Source organism: Hemitrygon akajei, chromosome 23 (assembly GCF_048418815.1).
Source record: "Hemitrygon akajei chromosome 23, sHemAka1.3, whole genome shotgun sequence".
NCBI lineage: Eukaryota > Metazoa > Chordata > Chondrichthyes > Myliobatiformes > Dasyatidae > Hemitrygon > Hemitrygon akajei.
The window spans coordinates 64,957,808-64,982,911 of NC_133146.1; the positions used below are offsets into that span (position 1 = coordinate 64,957,808).

At 40.8% G+C, this 25,104-nt stretch overlaps 1 protein-coding gene across 1 annotated transcript in view; it reads left to right on the forward strand.

Moving 5' to 3' along the window:
• LOC140715509 (uncharacterized) overlaps positions 1 to 25,104 on the forward strand; it is a 449,684-nt gene that overhangs the window by 419,352 nt on the left and 5,228 nt on the right. Inside the window, exons 20-22 of the mRNA XM_073027850.1 lie at positions 9,379 to 9,504; positions 17,580 to 17,757; positions 21,703 to 21,771. Of these exons, the coding sequence (XP_072883951.1) occupies positions 9,379 to 9,504; positions 17,580 to 17,757; positions 21,703 to 21,771 (373 nt within the window). The remainder of the gene's footprint in view (positions 1 to 9,378; positions 9,505 to 17,579; positions 17,758 to 21,702; positions 21,772 to 25,104) is intronic.

Here is a 25,104-nt window from a genome sequence, read left to right on the forward strand (position 1 = left end):
GATATAATCAAGGTATTTATGGGAGTCAGCGGGTTTATAGATGTCAGTGGATAGTCTGTCTCCAGAGATGGAGACCGAGAGATCGAGAAAGGGGAGAGAGATTCCTACTTCATCTCTCCTGCCTATCCCCTCCCCACCCCTTGATCTTTCCTCTGACTGGTTTTCCACCCTCCCCCCCACCTTCTTTATGGGGCCCCTGCCCTCTCCTTCTTCAGTCCTGACGAATGGTCTCGGCCCGAAACGTTGACTGCTCATTTCAACGGATGCTGCCCGACCTGCTGAGTTCATCCAGCTTGTTTGTATGTGTTGGCTGATTAGATATTTGTATTAACAAACAGGTGAACCTAATAAAGTGGTCACTAAATGTATACATATTCATATAGATCCATATTTAAACATTATAGTGTCAGCTTAGATTTTTACAGTATATTCCTGGACATGTACCCTTCCCTGACGGATATGAATGCTACTAACTGATGTGGCTAATTACTGTAATGAGATTCCAGGGTCATGAACTACATAGCAAGCAACAGCTGTTACATTATCAGCCACAGCTCCCAGGAATGTCTGAATGTGTATGCTTTGCTCTGTTGGAGCTGTTTGCTAGCATCAGGAGCTGCAATAGAAACATCTGATCTTACGTCCCACCCCAAGCATGCTGGAGTCGTTTTAATAAGACCCCAGCATGTTTCCACATGTAGCCTGGGATGAATTAAGCAGGCCCATACAGTTTACAATCCTCCCCGTAATGGGTGCAATCAAATCTGTAGGACAAATCTTCAGTTTAACTGGGCCAGAAGGTTTTAATAGTCAAATTGTTTCTTTTGATTTAGAGATTCTAAGTAAATTGAAATGATAAAACACTAAAAAATGCACAAACTAAGTTCAAAGCATCTTGATTTCTGGCATCTTCCAGTTCAGTCCTGAAGAAGGGTCCCAGCCCAAAATGTTGACTGTCTTTTCATTTCCACAGATGCTGAGTTCCTCCAGCATTTTGTGTGTGTTGCTTTGATATTCTGTGAATGGATTGTGATTTGGATTATGATGATGATATGAGATATCCTGTCACTGACAGGTTTCCTTATGGCTCGCAGGTGTTCCCAACCCTTTTCATACCATGAAGCCAACCGAGGGGTCCGAGGGCCCCAGGTTGGGTACCCCGTGTGGAGTAACAACCACTCCACTCTCCTTTACATTTGTGTATTGATGAATGACAATGAACAATCTCAAATCTTGAATCTTTAATCTTGACTGTAGATTATTGAAAAGGCTTTTAACAGTCTCCCCATTTGCTGCTATTTTGGGTCTCCTGATTAACTCTGGTATAACTCGTGCAGGAGTAGAAGTAAGAAGAGTTGCTAGAAAATTAATTAAAATAGGTTACTTCATTACTTCAGCTGAAATTTAAACTCATACTTCAAACAGGCTCATCAATAACACATATTATACCTCGAAGCCACAATTTTTACATTGCCCTTACTGATCTTTCTAACCTGTCAATTACACAGAGAGCTTACTGCATGGAGTGAATATTATGATCACTTTCACTAGCTGATTGACCTAATAGTTTATTATGTGTAAACCAGATGATCGGCCAGTGAATTATTTGGGACAAAATTAGATGACAGAAATGTGACTAATCAGCACATGAGTGGCCCAGATGCAGACAGCGTAAGAAGTTTGTGCTTAATATTCTGAGTTAATCAATTACTAGTGCTCACTGCTAGAGAATGCCATTGTAAACCAGACAGACCCGACTATTTCAGAGCAGAAGGCAGAAGTATGTCATCGGTAAAGCTGAGTGAATTTATTCAGTCTTTGCAACATGGTAGATCAAATCAAGTTTAATATCATTGATGTATGTTGTGAAATATGTTGTTTTGTGGCAGCAGTACAGTGCAAAATACTAGATACTACAAGACTATATATATATACATATAAAATAATTAAATTAAACTCATTCGTGCATGGTAGGTCATGTTTAACACACCTTATAGAGTTTTTCATGGAAGTTACCAGGAAATTGGATGAAGGCAAAGCAGTGAATGTTGTCTACATGGACTTTATCAAGGCAATTGCCAAGGTCTCACATGGGAGGCTGATCAAGACATTGGCTTTGTGGGAGAAGCCAGAGAGTGATAGTAGAGGGTTGCCTCTCTGACTGGAGGTCTGTGACTGGTGGTGTTCTACAGGGATCGGTGCTGCGTCCTTTGCTGTTTGTCATCTATATCAGTGATCTGGATGATAATGTGGTTAACTGTGGATGACATCAAGATTGGGGATGAGTGGGTGGTGAGCAAGGTTATCATGGGTTGCAGAGGGATCTGCATCAGCAGAAAAATGGGCTGAAAAATGGCAGATGGAATTTAATGTAGACAGGTGAGAGGTTTTGCATTTCAGTAGGACCGACCAATGCAGGTCTTACACAGCGAATGGTAGGGCATCAGGGAGTGTTGTGGAATAAAGGGAGCTGAGAATACAGGTCCATAATTTGTTAAAAGTGGTGTCAAAGGTAGACAGGGTTATAATGTAATCTTTTGGCATATTGGCCTTCATAAATCAATGTATTGAGTACAGAAGTGATGTTATGTTGAAGTTGTATAAGATATTGGTGAAGTCTAATTTGGAGTATTATGTGCAGTTTTGGTCACCTACCTACAGGAAAGATGTAAAAAAGTTTGAAAGAGTACAAAGAAAATTTACAAGGAGGTTCCCAGCTCTGAAGGACCTGAGTTATAAGGAAAGATTGAATAGGTTAGGGCTGTATTCTTTGGAACATATAAGATTGAGGAGAGATTTGATAGAGGTATACAGAATGATGAGTGGTATAGATAGGGTAAATGCAAGCAGGCTTTTTCACTGAGGTTAGGTGGGACTACAACCAGAGGTCATGACTTAAGGGTGAAAGGTGAAAAGGTTAAGGGAACATGAGGGAAACTTTTTCATTCAGAGGGTCATGAGAGTGTGGAATGAGCTGCCAGCACAAATGGTGCATGCGAGCTTGATTTCAACATTTAAGAGAAGTTTGGGGAGGTACATGGATTGTAGATATATGCAGGGCTATGGTACTGGGGCAGGTTGATGGGAGTATGCTGTTTACTTGGTTTCAGCATGGACTAGATGGGCCAAATGGCCAGATTATGTGCTGTACTTCTCTATGATTCTAAATAAGTAGCGTCTTCACCTCATATTCTTGATATTTTATGCTTATTCATATTATTATTTTCCTCTCTGTTTTATATTTGCACAGTTTATTGTCTTTTGAACACTGTTTGTCCATTCTGTCGAGTGTGGCCTTTCATTGACTTCATTGTGTTTCTTGGATTTACTGTGAATGCCCGCAATAAAATGAATCTCAGGATTGTTGATGGTGACATACATGTACTTTGACAATAAACTTACTTAGTACCATTTATCCAGATCCAGATTTACTAAACTAGAAACTTCATGACACAAAGAGTTTCTGCAGATGCTGGAAATCCAAAGCATCACACACAAAATACTGGAGGAACTCAGCAAGTCAAGCAGCTTCTAGGGTGGGGAATAAACAGTCGATATTTCAGGATGAGACTTCATCAAGACTGGAAAAAATGGGTAGAATCCAGAATAAGAAAGTGGGGGGAAGAGATGGAGTACAAACTGGCAGATGATTGGTGAGGAGCGAGGTGTGTGGGTGGGGAAATGGGGATGAAGGAATTTTATGGCCTATCTCTATGATAATATCTCTGATTCTGTACCTTGGGAAAATGATACTCTAATGTTGAGTATTCTGTCTACTCTTTTTGTCCTCTGACATGTAATAAATGTCTATCAGGTTATCCACTCAGCCTCCACACTCCAGAGAAAACAACATCTCCGTATCTCACATGCCCTTTATTCCAGGTAGTATTCAGGTGTGCTGTATATATTCAGTGACATGAGGTAGTTTGATGACTAGGTCACAGGGCTTTATAAATGTTCAGTAACCAGTCACCAGAAACTTAAAAACATAGAAGCACAATACAGGCCCTTCGACCTACAAAGTTGTGCCGACCATGTCCTTACCTTAGAAATTACTAGGCTTACCCATAGCCCTCTATTTTTCTAAGCTCCATGTACCTATCCAAAAATCTCTTAAAAGACCCTATCGTATCCGCCTCCACCACTGTTGCTGGCAGCCCATTCCACACACTCACCACTCTATGCGTAAAAAACATATCCCTGACATCTCCTCTGTACCTACTCCCCGGTACCTTAAACCTGTGTCCCCTTGTGGCAACCATTTCAGCCCTGGGAAAAAGCCTCTGACTATCCACATGATCAATTCCTCTCATCATCTTATACACCTCTGTCAGGTCACCTCTCATCCTCCATCGCTCCAAGGAGAAAAGGCCAAGTTCACTCAACCTATTCTCATAAGGCATGCTCCCCAATCCAGGCAACACCCTTGTAAATCTCCTCTGCACCCTTTCTATGGCTTCCACATCCTTCCTGTAGTGAGGTGACCAGAACTGAGCACAGTACTCTAAGTGGGGTCTGACCAGGGTCCCATATAGCTGCAACATTACCTCTTGGCTCCTAAATTCAATTCCACGATTGATGAAAGCCATACATACACCATACGCCTTCTTAACCACAGAGTCAATCTGTGCAGTTGCTTTGAGCGTCCTATGGACACGGACCCCAAGATCCCTCTGATCCTCCACACTGCCAAGAGTCTTACCATTGATGCTATATTCTGCCATCATATTTGACCTATCAAAATGAACCACTTCATACTTATCTGGGTTGAACTCCATCTGCCACTTCTCAGGCCAGTTTTGCATCCTATCAATGTCCCGCTGTAACATCTGACAGCCCTCCACACTATCCACAACACCTCCAACCTTAGTGTCATCAGCAGACTTACTAACCTATTCCTCCACTTCCTCATCCAGGTAATTAGGAGAGGAATTTCAGTAACTAAACCGAGAATTTGCAAGATTTTTCAAAATGCATGAATCACTGGGTGCAAGCAATGGGTTACCACTGGCATAGCATACTGATTTTAGACATCTGTGTGGCCATGTCATTCAGATGCCTATCTCACGTCTTCCCAAGCAGATCCTTACTCCCAGTTGAAGGAAGGTCATTGAGTCCCTGGTGTGCAAAGCAAATGCTTCAAAGATAACATGAAAATTAGCCTGAAGAAATTGAACATTATATCTAAAACTTGGGAAGACATTGCACTCAATAGATACACCTGGAGGAAATCTGCTCGAGAAGGACCTGTGCTACATGACAGCAAATCTCAGCCATGCTGCAGAGCATAAGCAGCAGCTGCAAAAGGAGAAACTTACAAGCAAATCACCCAACCACTAACCACAGTCACCACTTACTGAACCAGAACCGCCTGGATCGGCCTCTACAGCCAACTGAGGTCCCACCAATAGAAAACCACTTAGGAGAACAGTATACCTGACTTGAGGTTCCTCAATGTTGATATAGCCAGGAGGTGGCAGTGCAGATAAGCTCCCACTACCTATTAAATGCTCCCAGTGGCGTCCGTCTCAAATAGCCTCTGAACTCCAGGAGCTGGACCATGCAAATACAAAAAGAAAGACACCAGATAAAAATAATACAAATAAGCACTATATATCAAGAACATGAGAAGAAGAGTCCTTGAAGTAAGTCCATAGGTTGTGGGAACAGTTCAATGATGGGGTGAGTGAAGTTATCCACTCTGGTTCAAGAGCCTGATGGTTGTGGATTGTGTTCCTGAAGCTGGTGGTGTGAGCCCTGAGGCTCCTGTATCTTCTTCCTGATGGCAGCAGCAAGAGGAGCACACTAATATACTAATTCATTCAATTCTACAACCTCATCATATTCTTGTAAGCTCAGAGCAGAGTGGTTCTCTGTAGTAAGACTGAACATACTGACTTAAGGAGTTTTATTTCATATGAGTAGACAGGTTGGTTGCTCTGTTAATATCTAAGAATATTAAAATACTTTGGGCCCATCAATGAGTTGTGCACTGATTATCAGGGAAAACTGGCTCCTATTGAAGAGCACTGATGCAGTTCATTTCATCTCGATGTTATGAGAGGAGATCTGAAAGGCAACCATTCTTGTCATCCTGGTACAGTCTACCAATCTGAAGCGCTACACTGGTCAGGATGCACTTCTCTTCCAGAAACTTGGCCAGTTGATCATACCACAGAGACACAAATATCTTTGATTTACCTTCCTCATTGCCAAAGTGACAAACTTTAGTATGTGCCCATGCCCATGATGAGTTGATGTCTGTTGGAGCCATTTTCTCCCTGCATTCTGATGTGCTTGTTTTTGGAAACAGTTTCAATCACTGGATATCAGCTTTCTTTAGAATCTCTATAGTCCTCAAGAAGGAAAAACAAAGCAGCCAAAGCAGACAGGATACAATGTGGATGAGGGTGAGAATGAACTATTCGCATTTCCTTACAATGCAGAAGAAGACTATACAGCCCATCAACTCTATGTCAGTTCACAAAGCAGTCTCTTCTTTTCTCCACGTATTTTCCCAACAACCTTTTCTCACACACATTCATTAACATGTCAAACACGAGGAAATCTGCAGATGCCGGAAATTCAAACAACACACACAAAATGCTGGTGGAACACAGTAGGCCAGGCAGCATCTATAAGGAGAAGCACTGTTGACGTTTCGGGCCGAGACCCTGACAGTGCTTCTCCTTATAGATGCTGCCTGGCCTGCTGTGTTCCACCAGCATTTTGTGTGTGTTGTTTCATTAACATGTCTATCATTCTCCTATCCACAACTTACTGTTTTCAATTAACCTATCAGGTAGCATTGAAAGGAGGCCATAGAACCAGGTGAAACTCACAAAGTCACAGAGAGAGCATGCAAACTCCATACAGACTGTAACAAGGCAGGGGAATCAAACCAGGGTCACTGAAAGGAACTGAATATGGTGCCACAGTAGGATGAAGATGTAAACAGAAGTACTTCGCCAATGTAGTCCTGCCCCATGGAGTCCCACCAGTTTTAACTCAGTGGCCACCTGATTACCACCAGCAATTCAACATTAGATATAAATCTAATTGATGACAATTTTTTACTGCATCCTTGCATGGATATGTATGGCCACGTTTCTGGGCCACATGCTACAAAGTTCAAAATTCAAAGAAAATTTTATTATCAAAGTTCATATATGTCACCATATACAACCCTGAGATTCCTTTTCTTGTGGATATACTCAATAAATCCATAACAAAATAATGACCATAGGGCCATAAGATGTAAGAGAAGAATCAGGTCATTTGGCCCATCGAGTCTGCTCTGCCATTTCATCATGGCTGATCTATTTTCCCTCTCAGCACCAATCCCCTGCCTTCTCCCCATATCCCTTCATGCCCTGACCAGTCAGGAATCTATCAACCTTTGCCTTAAATATACATAAAGACTTGGCCTCAACAGCTGCCTGTGGCAAGGAATTCCACAGATTCACCATGCTCTGGCTAAAGAAATTTCTCCTCATCTCCATTCTAAAAGGACACCTCTCTATTCTATGGCTGTGTCCTCTGGTCTTAAATTCTCCCACCACAGGAAACGTCTCCTCCACATCCACTCTATCAAGGCCTTTCACCATTCTAGAGGTTTTAGTAAGGTCACCCCTCATTCTTCTGAATTCCAGCGACTACAGACACAGAACCATCAAGCATTCTTCATATGACAAGCCATTTAATCCTGGAATTATTTTCATGAACCTCCTTTGAACCCTCTCCAGTTTCAGCACATCTTTTCCAAGATAAGAGGCCCAAAACTGTTCACAATACTCCAAGTGAGGCCTTACCAGTGCTTTATAAAGTTTCAACATTACATCCTTGCTTTTTTATTCCAGTTCTCTTGAAATGAATGCTAACATTGCATTTGCCTTTATCATTGCTGACTCAACCTCCAAAGTAACCTTTAGGGAATCCCGCACAAGGACTCCCAAGTCTCTTTGTGCCTCAATTTTTTTTGTATTTGCTCTCTGGATCACTTTCTTTACTTCAGTGGCCACCTTCAGTGAGGGCAGACTTTCTGATGAAATCTACGACTAGCTCAAGTACCCCAGTACCATTTTCATTACCAGAGGAAAAGATGTTGGTCTTTACCAGAGGAAAAGATGGTGGAAGACCAAAGCTTCCAACTTGATACCAAACCTATGGTCTATTGAGCACTGAGGTCCCTGATCTTTTGTGTGCTTCACAGACATGCACATCTTGCAGTAGATGCCTCAAATCACTGAATTTACTCCAATCCATTGGCAGGATAGGCAGAGGAATGTCTTTTTTCTGTTCCATGTCAACAACAGCAGCATCAAGGCTCAGCCAAATCTCAAAGGCTGGCCCCCCACTTTACCCGCCTGATAACAACCCGTAACTATTCTACTCTAAGCTCCATCATGGCAAGCTACTTCTAGGCGGGTAAAGAAAAGACTTCATGAATATTCTTGAAGCATATTTAGAAAAAGTGTTACATTATAAATACATAGTTAGAAACATAGAAAACCTACAGCACAATACAGGCTCTCAGCCCACAAAGCTGTGCCTAACATGTACCTTAGAAATTTCTGTACCTTAGAAATTACCTAGGGTTACCCATGTGTTGGCATGTGGCCAAGTGGTTAAGCCTTTGGGCTGGTGATCTGAAGGTTGTTAGTTCGAGCCTCAGCAAGGCACTTAACCACACATTGCTCCTGCACGTTCATAGCCCAGTGGCGGCGGTTGGTCCAGTTGGCAGCAGTTGGACATCCTTGTAGACTTTTGGAAACCCCTGACCCAAGTATAATCTACTGGGGAATCTACTTGGAAAACTGGAACAAAAAGATTGCCAAAGAGACACCTGGAAGCAAACATGAATGTGGGAATACCCCATTCTGCAGTAGCCTGCAGATCCTGCAGAAAGCTCACCAGTCTCCACAGCAAACATGAGGAAATCTGTAGATGCTGGAAATTCAAACAACAACACACACAAAATGCTGGTGGAAAACAGCAGGCCAGGCAGCATCTATAGGGAGAAGCGCTGTCAACGTTTCGGGCTGAGACCCAAGGGCCGAAACGTCGACAACGCTTCTCCCTATAGATGCTGCCGGGCCTGCTGTGTTCCACCAGCATTTTGTGTGTGTTCCAGTCCCCACAGAGCTGGCAAGCAGGATTAACCCAAATAGGATATTCTGGTCAGCATGGACCATCTTCTTGATGACAATTTCTACTTGAACTTTACATGTTGTAGATTTCTGCGATCCTATGATGTTTTTACAAGGTGAAGAACAAGAACTGATAATTTACCAGCTTTTTAGCAGTAACTTTACATTTGCTTCTGCTTTTGCAAGTCCCATATGTTGGCAATTGTTTTTCCTTTTCTGCTGTTTATAGGAAGATGAAGTGGAGACTATGATGATGGGATATTTGGGCTTCAATGAGAGACGCATTTCAAAAACACTGGTGATGGAATATATTCTGTATCTCATCTTAACAGATGCTGAACCACTGTTTAAGAAGGTAAGAATATTATGGTTTGTGAACCATCTTATAAAGCTGACTCCAGCAAAACAGCAGAAAACATATTCACAAATTCACTGTACAAAACAATCACAAGGAATTTTGTTTCTCAGTTCTGTAAATCTGATATGCTTATTATGTGTAGAAGATCAGACAATTTATTTTTTTTCTTTACAGGATGCAACACATTCCAAATTTGTTTGCATCTTGATAGAATTGTTCTTATTATCACCAACTGTCTTCATCGTTTTATAGTGTTGTTCAGTCATTTGGTGGCTCGCTGTTTTGTCATATTTCAAATCAAGCTGCCAAAATATTTATTTTTTGTTATCGCTTCATTTGAAAATTGCAAGTATAATTTCCAACTGTTATAGAATCCTGTCTCACCATCACCCATACTCATCCCACTCCTGCCAAATGCTCTAGTTTACTGTAATTCTTCATTAAAGAGAATCAGATTACCATCTGCATTGCAGATATTGCTTTGTTTTTTCAAAAGAAAAGTTACTTGTTAGCGGGAAGGAAACAGAATCAAACAGTGATTTCAAAATATAGACAAGCTTTGGAGAAAAAATAATTTGTAGTGCTAATGGCAGACAGTATGTCTAATTAAAGTTCTTTACCAGGTGTTACTGTTGACTTGATGGGATGAATGGCCTTTTGTGTCAACTGATTGGATTATCAGAGAGCTTGAATTTCTAGATGTAGGAAAAATGTTTTCACTTAAGAACAGAGAACAGAAATTGGAGCCATTAATACAATAATCACAACCTGAAATAGTGTAAAGTTCAGGAAAAATGTTGTTAATCAGAGAGTGGAACTTGCTAAATTGAAGATAATAAACAGAAACACATCTAAAGGAAAGAAGGATTGCCAAATGTCGGAGAAAGTACTGCAAGAGATTTTATTTAGAGATATAGTGCTGCCCGGTCACAGGGAGAACGTACTAACTCCCTACAGATGGCGACAGGATGGCACTATAATAGTGTTACGCTACTGTGCTTCCCTTATTGGTAGGTTGAGGTAAAAAGGAGCCTTAGGAAGAATGTTAGTGCTGACTCAAATCTATCAGCATGTTTCTTTGAAATAAACAGTATGAAAACCATGTGATAATCTTGGGCCTGTGACAACCATGTGTAATGAATGAACTTTGATTGTGTTTCTATTTGAGGTTGGAAATGGCTGTCACTGACATGCAATTTGTCACCATTTTCCTCTGGGAAATTCCATCAATGTTCTGATATGGTTGAGGAGGAATAAAGTAGTGAATTTCCTTTCAGTTACACTTTATAACGGTTCCATGTGTTATTAAAGTTCAGAGTTAAAGGTAAATTTATTATCAAAGTACATTATGTCACCATATACAACCCTGAGATTCATTCAATAAACACAATAGAATCAATGAAAGACCACACCTACCCAAGGTTATTTCTAGCTCCACTTCTTTTTATCCCTGCTGCCTTAGCTACATTATATATCAACCCCTGCACTGTTTAAACCATATTTCCAGCTCAGTGTGATGCTCATCCTCTCTCTATTCAGTTCCACACTTCTGACACCCTGAATCTCTGTCTCAATTCTCTCTTCAGTGGCCAGTGCTTCCCTCTTCATTTCATCCATGTCAATCAAACACAGGGCTTTGAGTGCCCATTATCTCCAAGTATTTCAGCCACTTGTCAGAAATAGTACTTTTTAAAAAACAGGCAAATCAAAAATTCAGTTTAGAAAAATAGTTTTAAAAAACAGGTAAGGGAACAAAACCCTGGCTTCTGGTGGTTCCAGCAACTCTCTAAGTAAACTTAACTCCGCTTCCATCCACTTCCTGGGGTTGTATGACTGCCCATGTTTAGAAGTAATGTGGCCTGTTTTGATGTTGTTGTTTTATACTGTTCTCTAAAGTTGTTAAGCTGGTGGGGGGAGGGTAGTGGGGATAAGTTCACACTACTATTAAATGCTTCCAATGGTGTGCGTCTCAAATAGCCTCTGACCACTAAGTCCGGCACCTGGCATTCACATGTGGCCTAGCTACTAAGCCTGTTTCTACTGACAGGAGAAGGGACAAAGGCGGGGTACCTGTCACTTTGGAGGGTTTTAAAAGCTTCCCAATCCTCTGTCTTCCCACTAATTTCTTTGTTGTATGCCCTCTCTTTTGCTTTTACATTAGCTTTGACTTCCCTTGTCAGACACAGTTGTACTGTTTTGCCATTTGAGTATTTCTTTGTGTTTGGAATACATCTATCCTGCACCCTGCCAGCATCTCTTTCCAATTTGCTTTGGCCAACTCCTCTCTCATACCACTGTAATTTCCTTTACTCCACCGAAATACTGTTCCATCAGATTTTAGTTTCTCCCTATCAAATTTCAAGCTTAACTCAATCATTTTGTAATCCTGCCTCCTAAGGGCTCTTCTACCTTAAACTCCCTAATCACCTCCAGTTCATTACACATAATTCAAACCAGTATAACTGATCCCCTAGTAGGCTCAATGACAAACTGCTGTAAAAAGCCATCCTATAGGCATTCAACAAACTCACTCTCTTGAGATACATTTCCAACCTGATTTTCCTAATAGACCTGTATATTGAAATCTCCCGTGACTACCATAACATTGCTTTTTAACATGCCTTTTCTATTTCCCATTGTAATCTGTGGTCCACATTCCAGCTCCTGTTGGGAGGCTGTATATAACTGCCATTCAGGGTGCTTTTATCCTTGCAGTTTCTTAACTCAGCCCACAAAGATTCAACATCTTCTGATCCTATGTCATATCTTTCTATTGATCTGATGCTATTCTTTACCAATGGAGCCACGCTATCCCCACTGCCTACCGTCCTATCCCTCTGATACAACGTATAACCTTGACATTCAGCTCCCAACTACAACCATCCTTCAGCCATGTTTCAGTGATGGCCACAACATCAAAGCTGATAATCTGTAACAGTGCAACAAGATCATCCACCTTATTTCTTATACTCGGTACTTTGAGATATAACACTTTGAGTACTATATTTGCGACCCTTTTTGATTCTGCACCCCCAATGCACTAATACTCACCCTGCTGGCTGCAATTTTGTCCTATCATTTGCCTGCTCTTCCTGACAGTCTGACTGCATGCTATCTTTGTTTTTTACCATCCGTCCTATCCTGAGTCCCTTCTCTCCAGTTCCCACCCCCTGCCAAATTACCTTAAACCCTCCCCAACAGCTCTAACAAACCTTCCTGCAAGAGTATTGACCCCCTCAGGTTCATGTGTAACCTATAACTTTTCAATAGGTCATACCTCCCCCATAAGAGATCCCGATTATCCAAGAACCTGAAGCCTGCCCCCTGCACCAGCTTCTCAGCAACACATTTATCTACAAAATCATCCTGCTTCTACTCTTACTGGTGCATGACACTGGCAACAATCGAGTAATTACTATCCTCGAGGATCTGTTTCTCAACCTTCTGCCTAGTTTCTAAATTCTCTTATCAGGACCTCTTTGCTTTTCCTTCCTATGTCATTGGTACCAACATGTACCAAGGTATCTGGCTGCTCTCCCTCGCTCTCCAAAATGCTGTCGACATGATCGATGACGTCCTTGCCCCTGGCACCCAGGAGGCAACATACCATCTCCACAGAATCTCCTGTCTGTTCTTCTGACTATTGAGTCCCCTATCACTACTGTTCTCCTCTTCTCCCTCTTTCCCTTATGCACCATGGATCTTGTTCAGTGCCAGTAACCCGGTCTCCGTGGCATTCCCCTGGGAGGTCATTCCCCCACATCAGTATCCAAAACTGTATACTTATTATTGAAAGGAATGGCCACAGGGGTGCTCTGCATTAACTGCCTATTCATATTTCCATTTCCCCTGACAGTCACCCGGCTACCTGCGTCCTGAAACTTAGAGGTGACTACTTCCCTGTAACTCCAATCGATGATCTCCTCGCTCTCGTATATAAACCAAAGACCATCTAGCTGCTGCCCAGATCCTTAACACAATCTTCAAGGAGCTGCAGCTGGATGTACTGGAGGCAGATGTAGTTCCCTGGGAGACTCTGGGTCTCCCAGGACTCCAACATCTGGCATAAGGAACACACAACAGCCATTTGCTACACTAGGTACAGTAAAAAAGAAAAAAACTGAACCTTAACAGAAGCTTAACCAGGGCCAACGCCTCTTTTGAGCTGAAGCCTCCTTTGAGCCAAAGCCTGACACTCCTACTCTCATCACTGGCCTACTTCCAACAATGGCCATCCTGCTTGTCTCTTCTCTATTTTTAAACAAGCATTGCCAACCTGTAAGAAACCTCGTTGCTATGGCCTGCTCCTGCCGCTGATTGAGCCGTTCCAATATAATCACTCATTCCATGAAATGAAGAGCTAATGGAAAGAGTATCAAGGCACTGAGAGAGGGGATCAGAAGTGTGTCACTGAAAGGCCCAGACAGAATAGACATGAAGAGGATGTTTCCTTTCATGGGGGAGTGTAGGAGAGTATAGCCTCAGAATAGAGGGATGTCCATTTAAAACAAAGTTGAGGAAGAATTTCTTTAGCCAAAGGGTACTGAATCTATGGAGTTCATTGCCACAGACAGCTGTGAAGGCCAAGTCAAGGGTATATATAAAGTGAAGGTTGATAGGTTCATGATTAGTCAGGGCATCAAAGATTACAGGTTCAGCCATGATGAATTGGCTAAGTAGACTCAATGGGCCAAATGGCCTAATTCTGCTCCTATACCTCATGGTCTTCTGATCTCCCCATTACAGGTATGGCATTAATAAACAATTTACTGTCTTTATGTCAGTTGTGCAGTAGGTATGGATGAGACAAATATTGCACGTCACTTATGTGAACACAGTCATTGGCGTTGCTTTTCTCTTTGATACAAGAATACTTATTGTTCCATTGAGCTCCCAAGTCCTTCTACTAATGCTGCCTTGGGACCTTCTATGTTACTTGAAAAGATACTTTATAGGCTCCTGTTGTAATGGTTCATGTGAGAAATGGGTGAGTGAAGATGTAATTCTCACTCAAAGCCAACTTGGACTGGAAATTCTAGTGCACTCTACCCTGGCTGATCAAGGATTTGGACAGAATTGAACTTGAGGAATCAGGGATCAGAAGTGAACTTGAGTTGTGACTTGGAAGATGAAGCTATGCAGTTTATCTATCTGGCAAACATCATAGTCTGGCACTGCACTGAGATTGTCCCAGGAATGGCCATTCACAGATGATGCCAGGACAATGTTGTCCAAGTGCTCCACAAAAAAGCACAGTACAGATGAATAATATTACTTCTCATGCTCTTGCTGCAAGAAATCAAATCAAGGAGTAAGGATAATTTGCACCAAATTGAATTTCTGCATTAACGTGAAATGCAAGCATTTCCTCTTTCAAACATTGAAAACTACAACATTGTACAAACAATATTTTAGGAATGTGATTTAAATGTCTCAAGTGGGCCCAGAACCGATAACTTTAACCTTCAATTCAAAGTGAACTCTCAAGCCCAGCTAACACTTAATGCTCAGTTGCATTCTTGAGAATGTTAAATTAAAGCAGTTGTTTATGAATTAAAGGCTTTGCAAATATGCTTGGGCACGTTTAATGCACTGCTTTCCATTAGATAATAAGATCTAGGAGCAGAATTAGGCCATTTGGCTGCCGGTGACGGTGGTGGAGGTGGATATGATAGGGTCTTTAAAGAGACTCCTGGATAGGTACATGGAGCTTAGTAAAATAGACGGCTATGGGTAACCCGAGGTAATTTCTAAAGTAAGTACATGTTCGGCAAAGCATTGTGGGCTGAAGGGCCTGTATTGTGGTGTAGGTTTTCTATGTTTCTGTGTTTCTATTTGGCTCATCGAGTCTGCTCCACCTTTTCATCATGGGTGATACATTTTCACTCTCAACCCCAATCTATCTGTAAGCTTTCACACCCTGACTAATCAAGAACCTATCAAACACCACCTTAAACACACCCAATGACGGCCTCCACAGCTGCCTGTGGTAATGAATTCTGCAGATTTACCACCCTCTGGCTAAAGAACTTCCTCCTCATTTCCATTCTAAATGGACACCACTCTATTCTGAGGCTCCCCCAATATAGGAAACATCCTCACCAGCTCTACTCTATCTATACCTTTCAACTTTTGATAGATTTCAATGAGATTCCCCTCATTCTTCTGAATTCCAGTGAGTATAGGCCCAGAGCTATCAAATGCTCCTCATATGATAACCCTTTCATTCCTGGAATCATTCTCATAAACTCCTCTGAACCCTCTCCAATCTTAGCACATTCCTTTCTTAGATAAGCGGCTGAAAACTGTTCACAATACTCCAAATGAAACTTCACCAGTGCCTTATAAAACCTTAGTATTATATCCTTGCTTATATATTCTAGTCCTCTTGCAAAGAATTCTCATTTTGCACTTGCCTTCCTCACCACTGACTTACCCTGCAAATTAAACTTCAAGGACTCCTGTACGAGGATTCCCAAGTCCCTTTGCACCTCAGAGTTTTGAATTTTCTCCCTATTTAGAAAATAGTCTATGTTTTTATTCCTTCTACCAAAGTGCATGCACAACTTCCCTTGACTGTAATTTTAACTGCCACTTCTTCGCCCATTCTCCTAATCTATGTAAGTACATAGATAGATAGATAGATAGATAGATAGATAGATAGATAGATAGATAGATAGATAGATAGATAGATAGATAGATAGATAGATAGATATACTTTATTCATCCCCATGGGGAAATTCAACTTTTTTCCAATGTCCCATACACTTGTTGTAGCAAAACTAATTACATACAATACTTAACTCAGTAAAAAATATGATATGCATCTAAATCACTATCTCAAAAAGCATTAATAATAGCTTTTAAAAAGTTCTTAAGTCCTGGCGGTAGAATTGTAAAGCCTAATGGCATTGGGGAGTATTGACCTCTTCATCCTGTCTGCCTTCATCCATATGCAGCCTTCCTGCTTCCTCAACATAACCTACCCCTCCACCTATCTTTGTTTCATCTGTAAACTTGGCCAGGAAGCCATCAATTCCATCATCCAAATTATTGACATATAACATAAAAAGAAGTGGAGCCAACACTGACCACAGACCCCTGCAGAACTAGTGACTGGCAGCCAATCAGAAAAGGCTCCCTTCATTCCCCCCCTCCCCTTTTCCTCCTCCCAATCAGCCAATGCTCTATCCATGCTGGTATCTTTTCTATAATACTATGGGCTCTTACCTTGTTAAGCAGCCCCATGTGTGGCACCTTGTCAAGGGCCTTTTGAAAATCCAAGTGCACAATCGAATCTCCTCTGTCTATCCTGCTTGTTATTTCTTCAAAGAATTCCAACAGATTTGTCAGACAAGATTTTCCCATGAGGAAACCATGCTGACTTCACCCTATTTTATCATGTCCTTCCAAGTACCCCGAAACCACATCCTTAACAATGGACTCCAACATCTTCCCAATCTCTGAGGTCAGACTAACTGGTCTATAATTTCCTTTCTTTTGCCTTCCTCCCTCCTTTGTCTATTCTGTTTTCCTTGACTGGGGACTGTTACAGAGTCAGCAGTATAATTTGAATATGCCAGATTAATATCCCTCCAAACAGGTGCAGATCTCAAACCACAACCACCTCAATCATTAAAAAAGTTATGTTAGTATAATTAGTTAGATAAGGGAAAATGTTAATTTTTAGAAGGAAAGGGAACCTGTTTAAAATGAAACAAATTTAGCAAAGACTTATCAGAAATAGGACTGTCAGATTTCAAAGGTCAGGCAGGGCAGAGGATTATGAAAAGCCTTTCTTAAAAACAGAGTTACCAGACTACCCTACATCGTTTTGTTCAGCTTCATTTAATAATTAGCCCAGGCATATCAAAGAATTTCAGCGCATTCAGAAAGAATATGTGTTCTGAAGCCAAGATCATTTGAATTGAAACAAAAAAATCTGGAGATTAAATACTATTTAGATATTTTAACACCTTAAATGAATAGAGTAATTTTTGTTTTAATTTACACTTTAAAGCACAATTAATGAGATTTCATTATTTTTTGAATACTACCTGTGCATTCCTCAGTGTGAAGCCAATCTTCTACAGCTTTCTGGAACTGAGCCTGGTTATCTATCAAGTGCAGAATTTGAACTGGCTATTGAGAAAATAGCACCACTCTGCAATACAAAAGTAAGCCATGTCTTGGTTGAACAATCCATCGCCAACAAGCAAAGTGTTTCCATCTCTCTGTCAAGTGCTGCGCGTATCCTACAGAATCAATTTTATTGCTCTCCTGCAATCACTAACTAATAAAATTATCACTGATGTTAGTTGTTAACTTTATAAATCTTTCATCTTTACATGTGTCCTTCAGAAATAAAACAAAGCAGTTCAAGAGAAATATTAATTGGTCTCAATTCTCAGCACAAAGATGGTTGACTGCCAGCTTCCTAATCATTGTCTTGTAAATGGGGTTTTGGTATTCAGATTAATTAATATACAACTGTCTTACTACTGGGAAATAGTTCTGAAGTACAACAATAATTATAGCTCCCGGAAGCCCTAATGGATTTTCTTAAATGATTTTGCTTGGAAATGCATGTATATTTTGAGAAATATGTTAATGTTCCTTTACAACACCACTTAGGAATACAATTAAAAGAAACTCTGAATCTGAGAGAAGGCCAGTGAATAATGAGTTGAGTATTGTTTAGTTATTTAATTTCAAATCTGTTTATATCTGGTGGCAAGCTCAAATCTCCTTTCCAGTAAGAGTTGCTGTCATTGGTCAAAATCTCCTGTGTAGACCAGTAGTGAGTCAGAGTTATACAGCACAGAAAAAGGCCCTTCAGCCCAACTCTTCCATTCTGACCAAGTTGCCCAGCTGGGCTAATCTTATTTACCAGTATTAGCTCTATATCCTACTGAACCTTTCCTGTCCCTGTGCATTCGTCCATTATTTATCGTGTCATATGAGGTGAATGATCGTGGTTGTTCCACAATCATGATTGTTCTTGGCAAATTTTTCTGTGGGAGTGGTTTGCCATTGCCTTCTCCTGGGCAGTGTCTTTACAAGATGAGCAACCCCAGCCATTATCAATACTCTTCAGAAGTGTCTGCCTGGCCTCAGTGGTCGCATAACCAGGACTTGTGATATGCACCAGCTGCTCATACGACCATCCACCACCTGCTCCTATGGTTTCACGTGACCTTGATCAGGTGGCTAAGCAGATGCTACACCTTGCCCAAGGGTGACTTGAAGGCCAGTGTAGGGAAGGAATGCCTTACACTTCATTTGGTAGAGATGTATCTTCACCCTGCCTGTCCCTGTACCAGCCGAAAGCACAAGTCACTTTGCAAGTTACATTTGTTCCTGCCCTGTCTCTACCATCTTCTCTGGCAGCTTGCTCTGTTCCACATATCCACCACCCTCTGTGTGAAAAGCTGTCTTTCAGGTCCCTTTCCCTTCTCTGCTTGAATCTATGCCCTTTTGTGCCCTACCCTGGAAAAAAGATTGTAACCATCACCCTACCTACATACCTCAAGATTTTATAACTATAACATTACTCCTCAGCTTCCTAGCCTCCTACACTCCAGGGGAAAAGGTCTCAGCCTGCCCAGTCTCTTGGTACAACTCAAGCCTTCCTTTCCCAGTAACCTCCTGATTAACTTTTCCTTCACCTTCCAGCTTAATGATATCATTCCAAAATCTCACTGACTAGATCTGCACACAGTAGGTACTCAAACTCAACAACATCTTGCACAGATGTAACTTCATGCCCCAACTTAAGTCATGGCCTTGTCAGATGAAGGTGAGTATGTCTAATGTCTTCTTCACCACCCTACCCACTTGTGTCATCAATGCTATCAATAGTTGTACTGTATGCTTTAGTTAAAGATCTTGCATGAAGTGGCTTGACCATTGATCAAAGTGTGTTTCCAACCATAGTAGTTGGAATATTTAAATTAAGATGATTAGAAATATATCTGGAATTGGAAAGTATCAGTAATTGTCACCACAAAACCCATCAGATTGGTACAACACACACAAAATGCTGGTAGAACACAGCAGGCTAGGCAGCATCTACAGGGATGCTGCCTAGCCTGCTGTGTTCTACCAGCATTTTGCATGTGTTGTTTGAATTTCTAGCATCTGCAGATTTCCTCGTGTTTGCCCATCAGATTGGTCCTGGGATGCGGAGGAACTTCTTTACCCAAAGGGTGGTGAATCTGTGAAATTTGATGCTACAGGCAACTGTGGAAGCCAAGTGACTGGATACATTTTAGGCAGAGTTTAATAGGTTGTTGATTAGTCAGAGCATGAAAGGTTATGGAGATTAGGCAGGAGATTGGGGTTAAGAGGAAAATGGTTCAGCCATGATGAAATGGCAGAACGGACTTGATGGGATGGATGGCCTAATTCTGCTCCTATGTCTTATGGTCATGAAATCTAGACCAACACAGCTGGTTAACCCATGATTGCCTCTGCAACTCAGGAGCAGTTAAGCATGGACATAAATGCTTCTGTTGCCAATGGTGTCTACATCTTTTAAAAGAATACATTAAAAAAAAACGTCTGCTAATTCTGAGGTCAGCTTGTAAAGTTGGCATCGGTTTTTATTGTTGATGAGCTTTGTAGACGATGAAGTTGGAAAATGGCTTCAACCTAGATACATTAACATCTCTCCCTATCAGTAACAACCAATTTTCTTAAGAGACACCAGCTCCAACCTAGACAAATGAAGATGATGGCTTCAAATGCAATCCATCTTGCCTCCTGACTGCCACCAAATCCACCACCAAACCACCAGTCATTTTCAATTTTCTAGACTGCTAGTCTACCCTTAACTTCACCTGTCAATTTGGCTGCATGTATGGTTGTCAGGATGTTAGACTCCCGAACACAGCAGGTCTCACATGCTGGTGAAGAAGGTATTTGACACACCAATCTTCATCTGTCAGGTTACTGAGTAAGGGGGTTAGGAGGTTATGTTGCAGTTGCAAACAAATGTTGGTGAGGCCTCACCTGCAGTATTATCTCCATTTTTATGTAAATTAATTTTATTTTATTTGAAAGTACAACATAGCCCATGAACCCATTCAGCCTGATTACATCCGTGCGACAGATGTTTAATAAATACAAACACAAGTATGTACAGAAAGTGAGCCAATTAGGATACTTTATGATCTGAATTCATCTTTGGTAAAATACTTCTGAGACAACAGTCCTCCAAGGTGAGGCAACACTTCAACTTAAAATCTGCTGGAGTTCTGGTGCTTCTGATGTGGCCTTCTCTACATTTGTAAGACCCCGTGGTAAATTGGGGGACCACTTTGTCAATCACCTCTGCTCCATCTGTCAATAGTGGAACTTCCTAGTGACCAAACATTTTAATTCTGATTCGCATTCCTGTTCTGACATGTTAGTCCATGACCTCTTCTTGTGCCAAGGCCAATGTCAGGGTGGAAGATCAAAACCTTACATTTCATCTGGGTAGCCTCCAACCAGATGGTATGAATATTGATTTATTCTTTCAATAAAAGAAATTTCCCTCCCCCTAACCTCTTTTTCTATTCTCCACTCTAGCCTCCTACCTCTTCTCACCTGCCTATCACCTCCCCCTGGTGCCCCTCCTCCTTCCCTTTCTCCTATGGTCTACTCTCCTCTCCTATCAGATTCCTTCCTTTCCAGCCATGAAAAGTTAACTGTTTATTCATTTCCATAGATGCTGCCCGACCTGCTGAGTTCCTCCAATATTTTGTGTGTGTTGCTCTGAGAAAATATATTTGAAAAATCCTGATTCTGATTCCTTAAATATTCATTTGACACCTAAACAGCCTTGGATTCAGTGCAGGCATTGACATCTTGATCTGCACAAGTAAGTGTTATAATCAGAAGCTTAGCAAATGTGCATGGTCAATGGAGAGCTGAAGTTTGAAGAACATGTACAAATGTATGTTAAAAATTCACAGTGTTTTAGCAAGATGTCTAAACTTGGACTAGAATAGTCAAGATGCAAGAACAAAAATCAGGTATAGTAGTACTATAGCTATGATTGTTACTTTCAGAAGATGCATTTAGAATCTCCTTGTAAGAAACAATAACTTACATTTGTCCAGAGACTTCCTGTATATATTTAATAAGGAAGTGTGCTAATATTAATTTTTTATTAGTGCATATATAATTTTCTTAACAATGATCTACCAGAGATTACTTCATATCTGATTCTGCTACAGCAACTAAAACTGCATCTAGAACGTCTCCACACTCAACCAGGTAAGGGAAACCATGTAACGGTTCAGGTCCCTGGGCTCTTTTCTATATATTCTGCCTGACCTGCTGAGTTCCTCCAGTGCTTTGTTTGTGTTGCTTTGGATTTCCAGCATCTGCAGAATTTCTCATGTTTGAGAAGGGAAACAATGGCTTCCTTGAGCAGGTAAGAGACATGATTGTGCTGTGTGACTTTGGGTAATAAATAGTTTGAAGTAGGTGATATTAATTGGATGATATCAGAAGAGATAATTAGTAGTTGAATAGATGGCATCCTTTTATGCTGTAACTCGGTTTTAAACCTATTAACATGAGATTTGATTGACACACAGTTTCACAGATTCTCATGGACTCAAAATCATTTGTGTGACTCTGGATATTGACTAAACATTATTACCATTGCCAGCCAGTAATCACCATCTCAATTCATTATTTTTATTCATTAAGATACAGTGCAGAATTGGCCTTTCCAGCCCTTAAAGCTGTGCTGCCCAGCAACCCATAATTTAACTCTAACATTTTACAATGACTAATTAACCTACCAACTGGTACGTCTTTGGACTGTGGGAGGAAACCGGAGCACCCGGAGCAAACCTACACATTGCAAGGGGAGGACGTACAGTCTCCTTACAGACTGCATTGGAATTGAACTCCAAACTGTGACGCCCCAAGCTGTAACTGTGTCGTACTAACTACTCTGCTACCACGTAGCAATTAGTTCTACACTTAACCAGCTCATGAGATAAATCAGGAAAATGTTATAATGAGAAATGCATACTTGTCATCTTAAAAGATAACAAGTTAAATTCTTAAACTAGAAATGTTAATAATAAATACTAGATTTTAAACAAGGAGAATATTTCATTTTAATGATACAAAGAATCTAGACTGCTTAAAGAGAATTCTTTTATAGACTAGAGTTAGAAATAACACAAAGAACTAGTACAGCATAGGCACATGCCAGGTAACAATTAGAATGGGTGATCACTACTGGCCTGGAGATGGTCCAGAGTAAGATAAAATGTGGATTCTTCTGCTGGGTTTGCGGAACTGTTAATCCCAGTTGGAACACAAAACTTTAGCCTCAAACAAGCACGGAAAAATATGACCAAGAGACGCTGCTTCAGATTAACATGACATATTCTCACACTATCTCTATGCCTGTTAAACATGCTTTCACTATTCTTATCAATATGTCACATGTGTCCATTTACAAAAGATTGCTGCCACTGTTTAAACCCAAGAGATGATATGATATTGCTGACTTCCCAATGTCATTTCACACAGAGCTTGAATTAGGTGGACAGACACACATTAATATCCTCAATTTCCTTTGTCCATCGAGTTAAGAATGCTTGAAACAAATTGGATAACAAGAATAAAAGTTCAGTGGAGAACATTCTTTAAAGTGGCAGCACATATTTAATGTTTTTCACTGATTGACACCACAATTAATTTGATTGGTTTATGTAAATTGGGACAGAGTTATTAGATTTTAAGGTTTTAGTCAATGTGCACAATGAGAGATTTCAATAATTATGTATATATTAACATAGGATTACCTATAAATATTATGCATTTTTAGCTTCAGTTCAATACTGAACCTCGAATTTTAAAATTTATATCAGTAAACACATTTCTAATGAGCCATGGTTAAACAAGAGCTATTCAGGCTCACCAATATGAATCTTCCAAATCAGGTACAAGGAGAGCAGGTGATAACTCAGCTTCATTCAATGTGGACTATCTCCAGGTAAACATGTGTCTGTCTTTTGCAGAGCTGCTGCTGGTAGTGCAGCTACCCAGCAACCCAAGATGGACTCTGCCTTCTAATGCGGTCTATGTGGGATTTGCACGTTCTCCTGGTGACAGCTGGAATTAGTCCTGGCTTCTCCGGTTTTCTCCCACGTCCCAGAATGTGTGGGTTAATTGTCCATAGTCTAGAATGTTGGCAGGAGAATTGGAAGGGGCTTAAAGGGCATGTGTGACCAAATAAATTATAAGGAAATAAATGGGTAGCAGGATTGATGGGATTGTTCAGAGAGCTAGCATTGACTCAATAGGCAGAGTGGCTTCCTTCTATCACTTATAAAAATTTGCAATATAACATGTTACCTTCCCTGACTACAGATTTAAGCAATGAGCTGCAAATGGGTTTTCAAACAACACAAACAAAATAGTTCATCTCATTAATATTTCATTCAGAAGGCTTAAATACTTACCCAGCAATTAAGGCCTGCAGTTCTTTGTTCTAAAGCATTACCATAGATTATAGTATCACTGCAGATAGAAGTCTAGGTCCAATCCACTGGAACATCTTCCCTCTGTTGGAAGATCAGCAGTAGAAATTGTCATTGATGATTGTGACATATTCAGTTCCATTCACAGCTCCTCGTGTAATGATAGACAGATGCTGGAAATCATGAATAACTTACACAAAATATTGGAGAAACTCAGCAGGCCAGGCAGCGTCTATGGAGAGAAATAAACCGTCAACGTTTTGGGCTGAGAACCTTCATCAGTTTCTCATGAGATAATGCTGCCTGAGCCTGCGTACAATAAGACCTGAACAATATTTTGGCACAAACAGGTCCCCGCCATTTGGCCCATGCCATTTTCTCACAGCTACCATCAGGCAGGACGTACAGAAACCTGAAATCCCACACCATCAGGTTCAAGAATAGTTAATATCCTTCAACCATGATTCTAATCACAAATGTTGAATTACAGTCTATATTGACTGTTTTCTTGCATTTAACCTTCTTCATGCTTGCTTATATGTTTGTATAATCACCTGCTCACCTGTGAGTGGTCTATAGATTTTTAGTCATTTGCAGTAAAGCTGGTGGTTCTGTATATTTTGTAACTCTGCAGCATATGCTATGCCATAAATGAAACTGTTTCATGCACTGCTCTTCTCAAGGAATTCCTTAGTTCTCCAGTTTGAGCCAGTTTGCAGGATAAGATGACCATAAATTGTCTGTTCTTTGTCTTTGCTTTGTCTTCTTCCTTCAGTTGTTAACTGTTATTTCTGAGGTATAAACACCTAATAAAACAACCCTAACCACATTTATGCCTCATTCTTAATCTCCAAAGACTAACATAGTCCACTTTGTTAGTAGGCTTTTAGACCATAAGACAAAAGCCAAATTACACCTATTGTCACACTGAGTCTGCTCAACAATTTGATTATGGCTGATTTATTTCCCCCCTCAGCACCATTCCCCTGCTTTTTCCCCGTAACCAATGAAATCCTTACTAATCAAGAACCTATCAACCTCCCCTTTAAATGTAACCAACTATATGGCCTCCATGGCCAGCTATGGCAATGAATTCCAC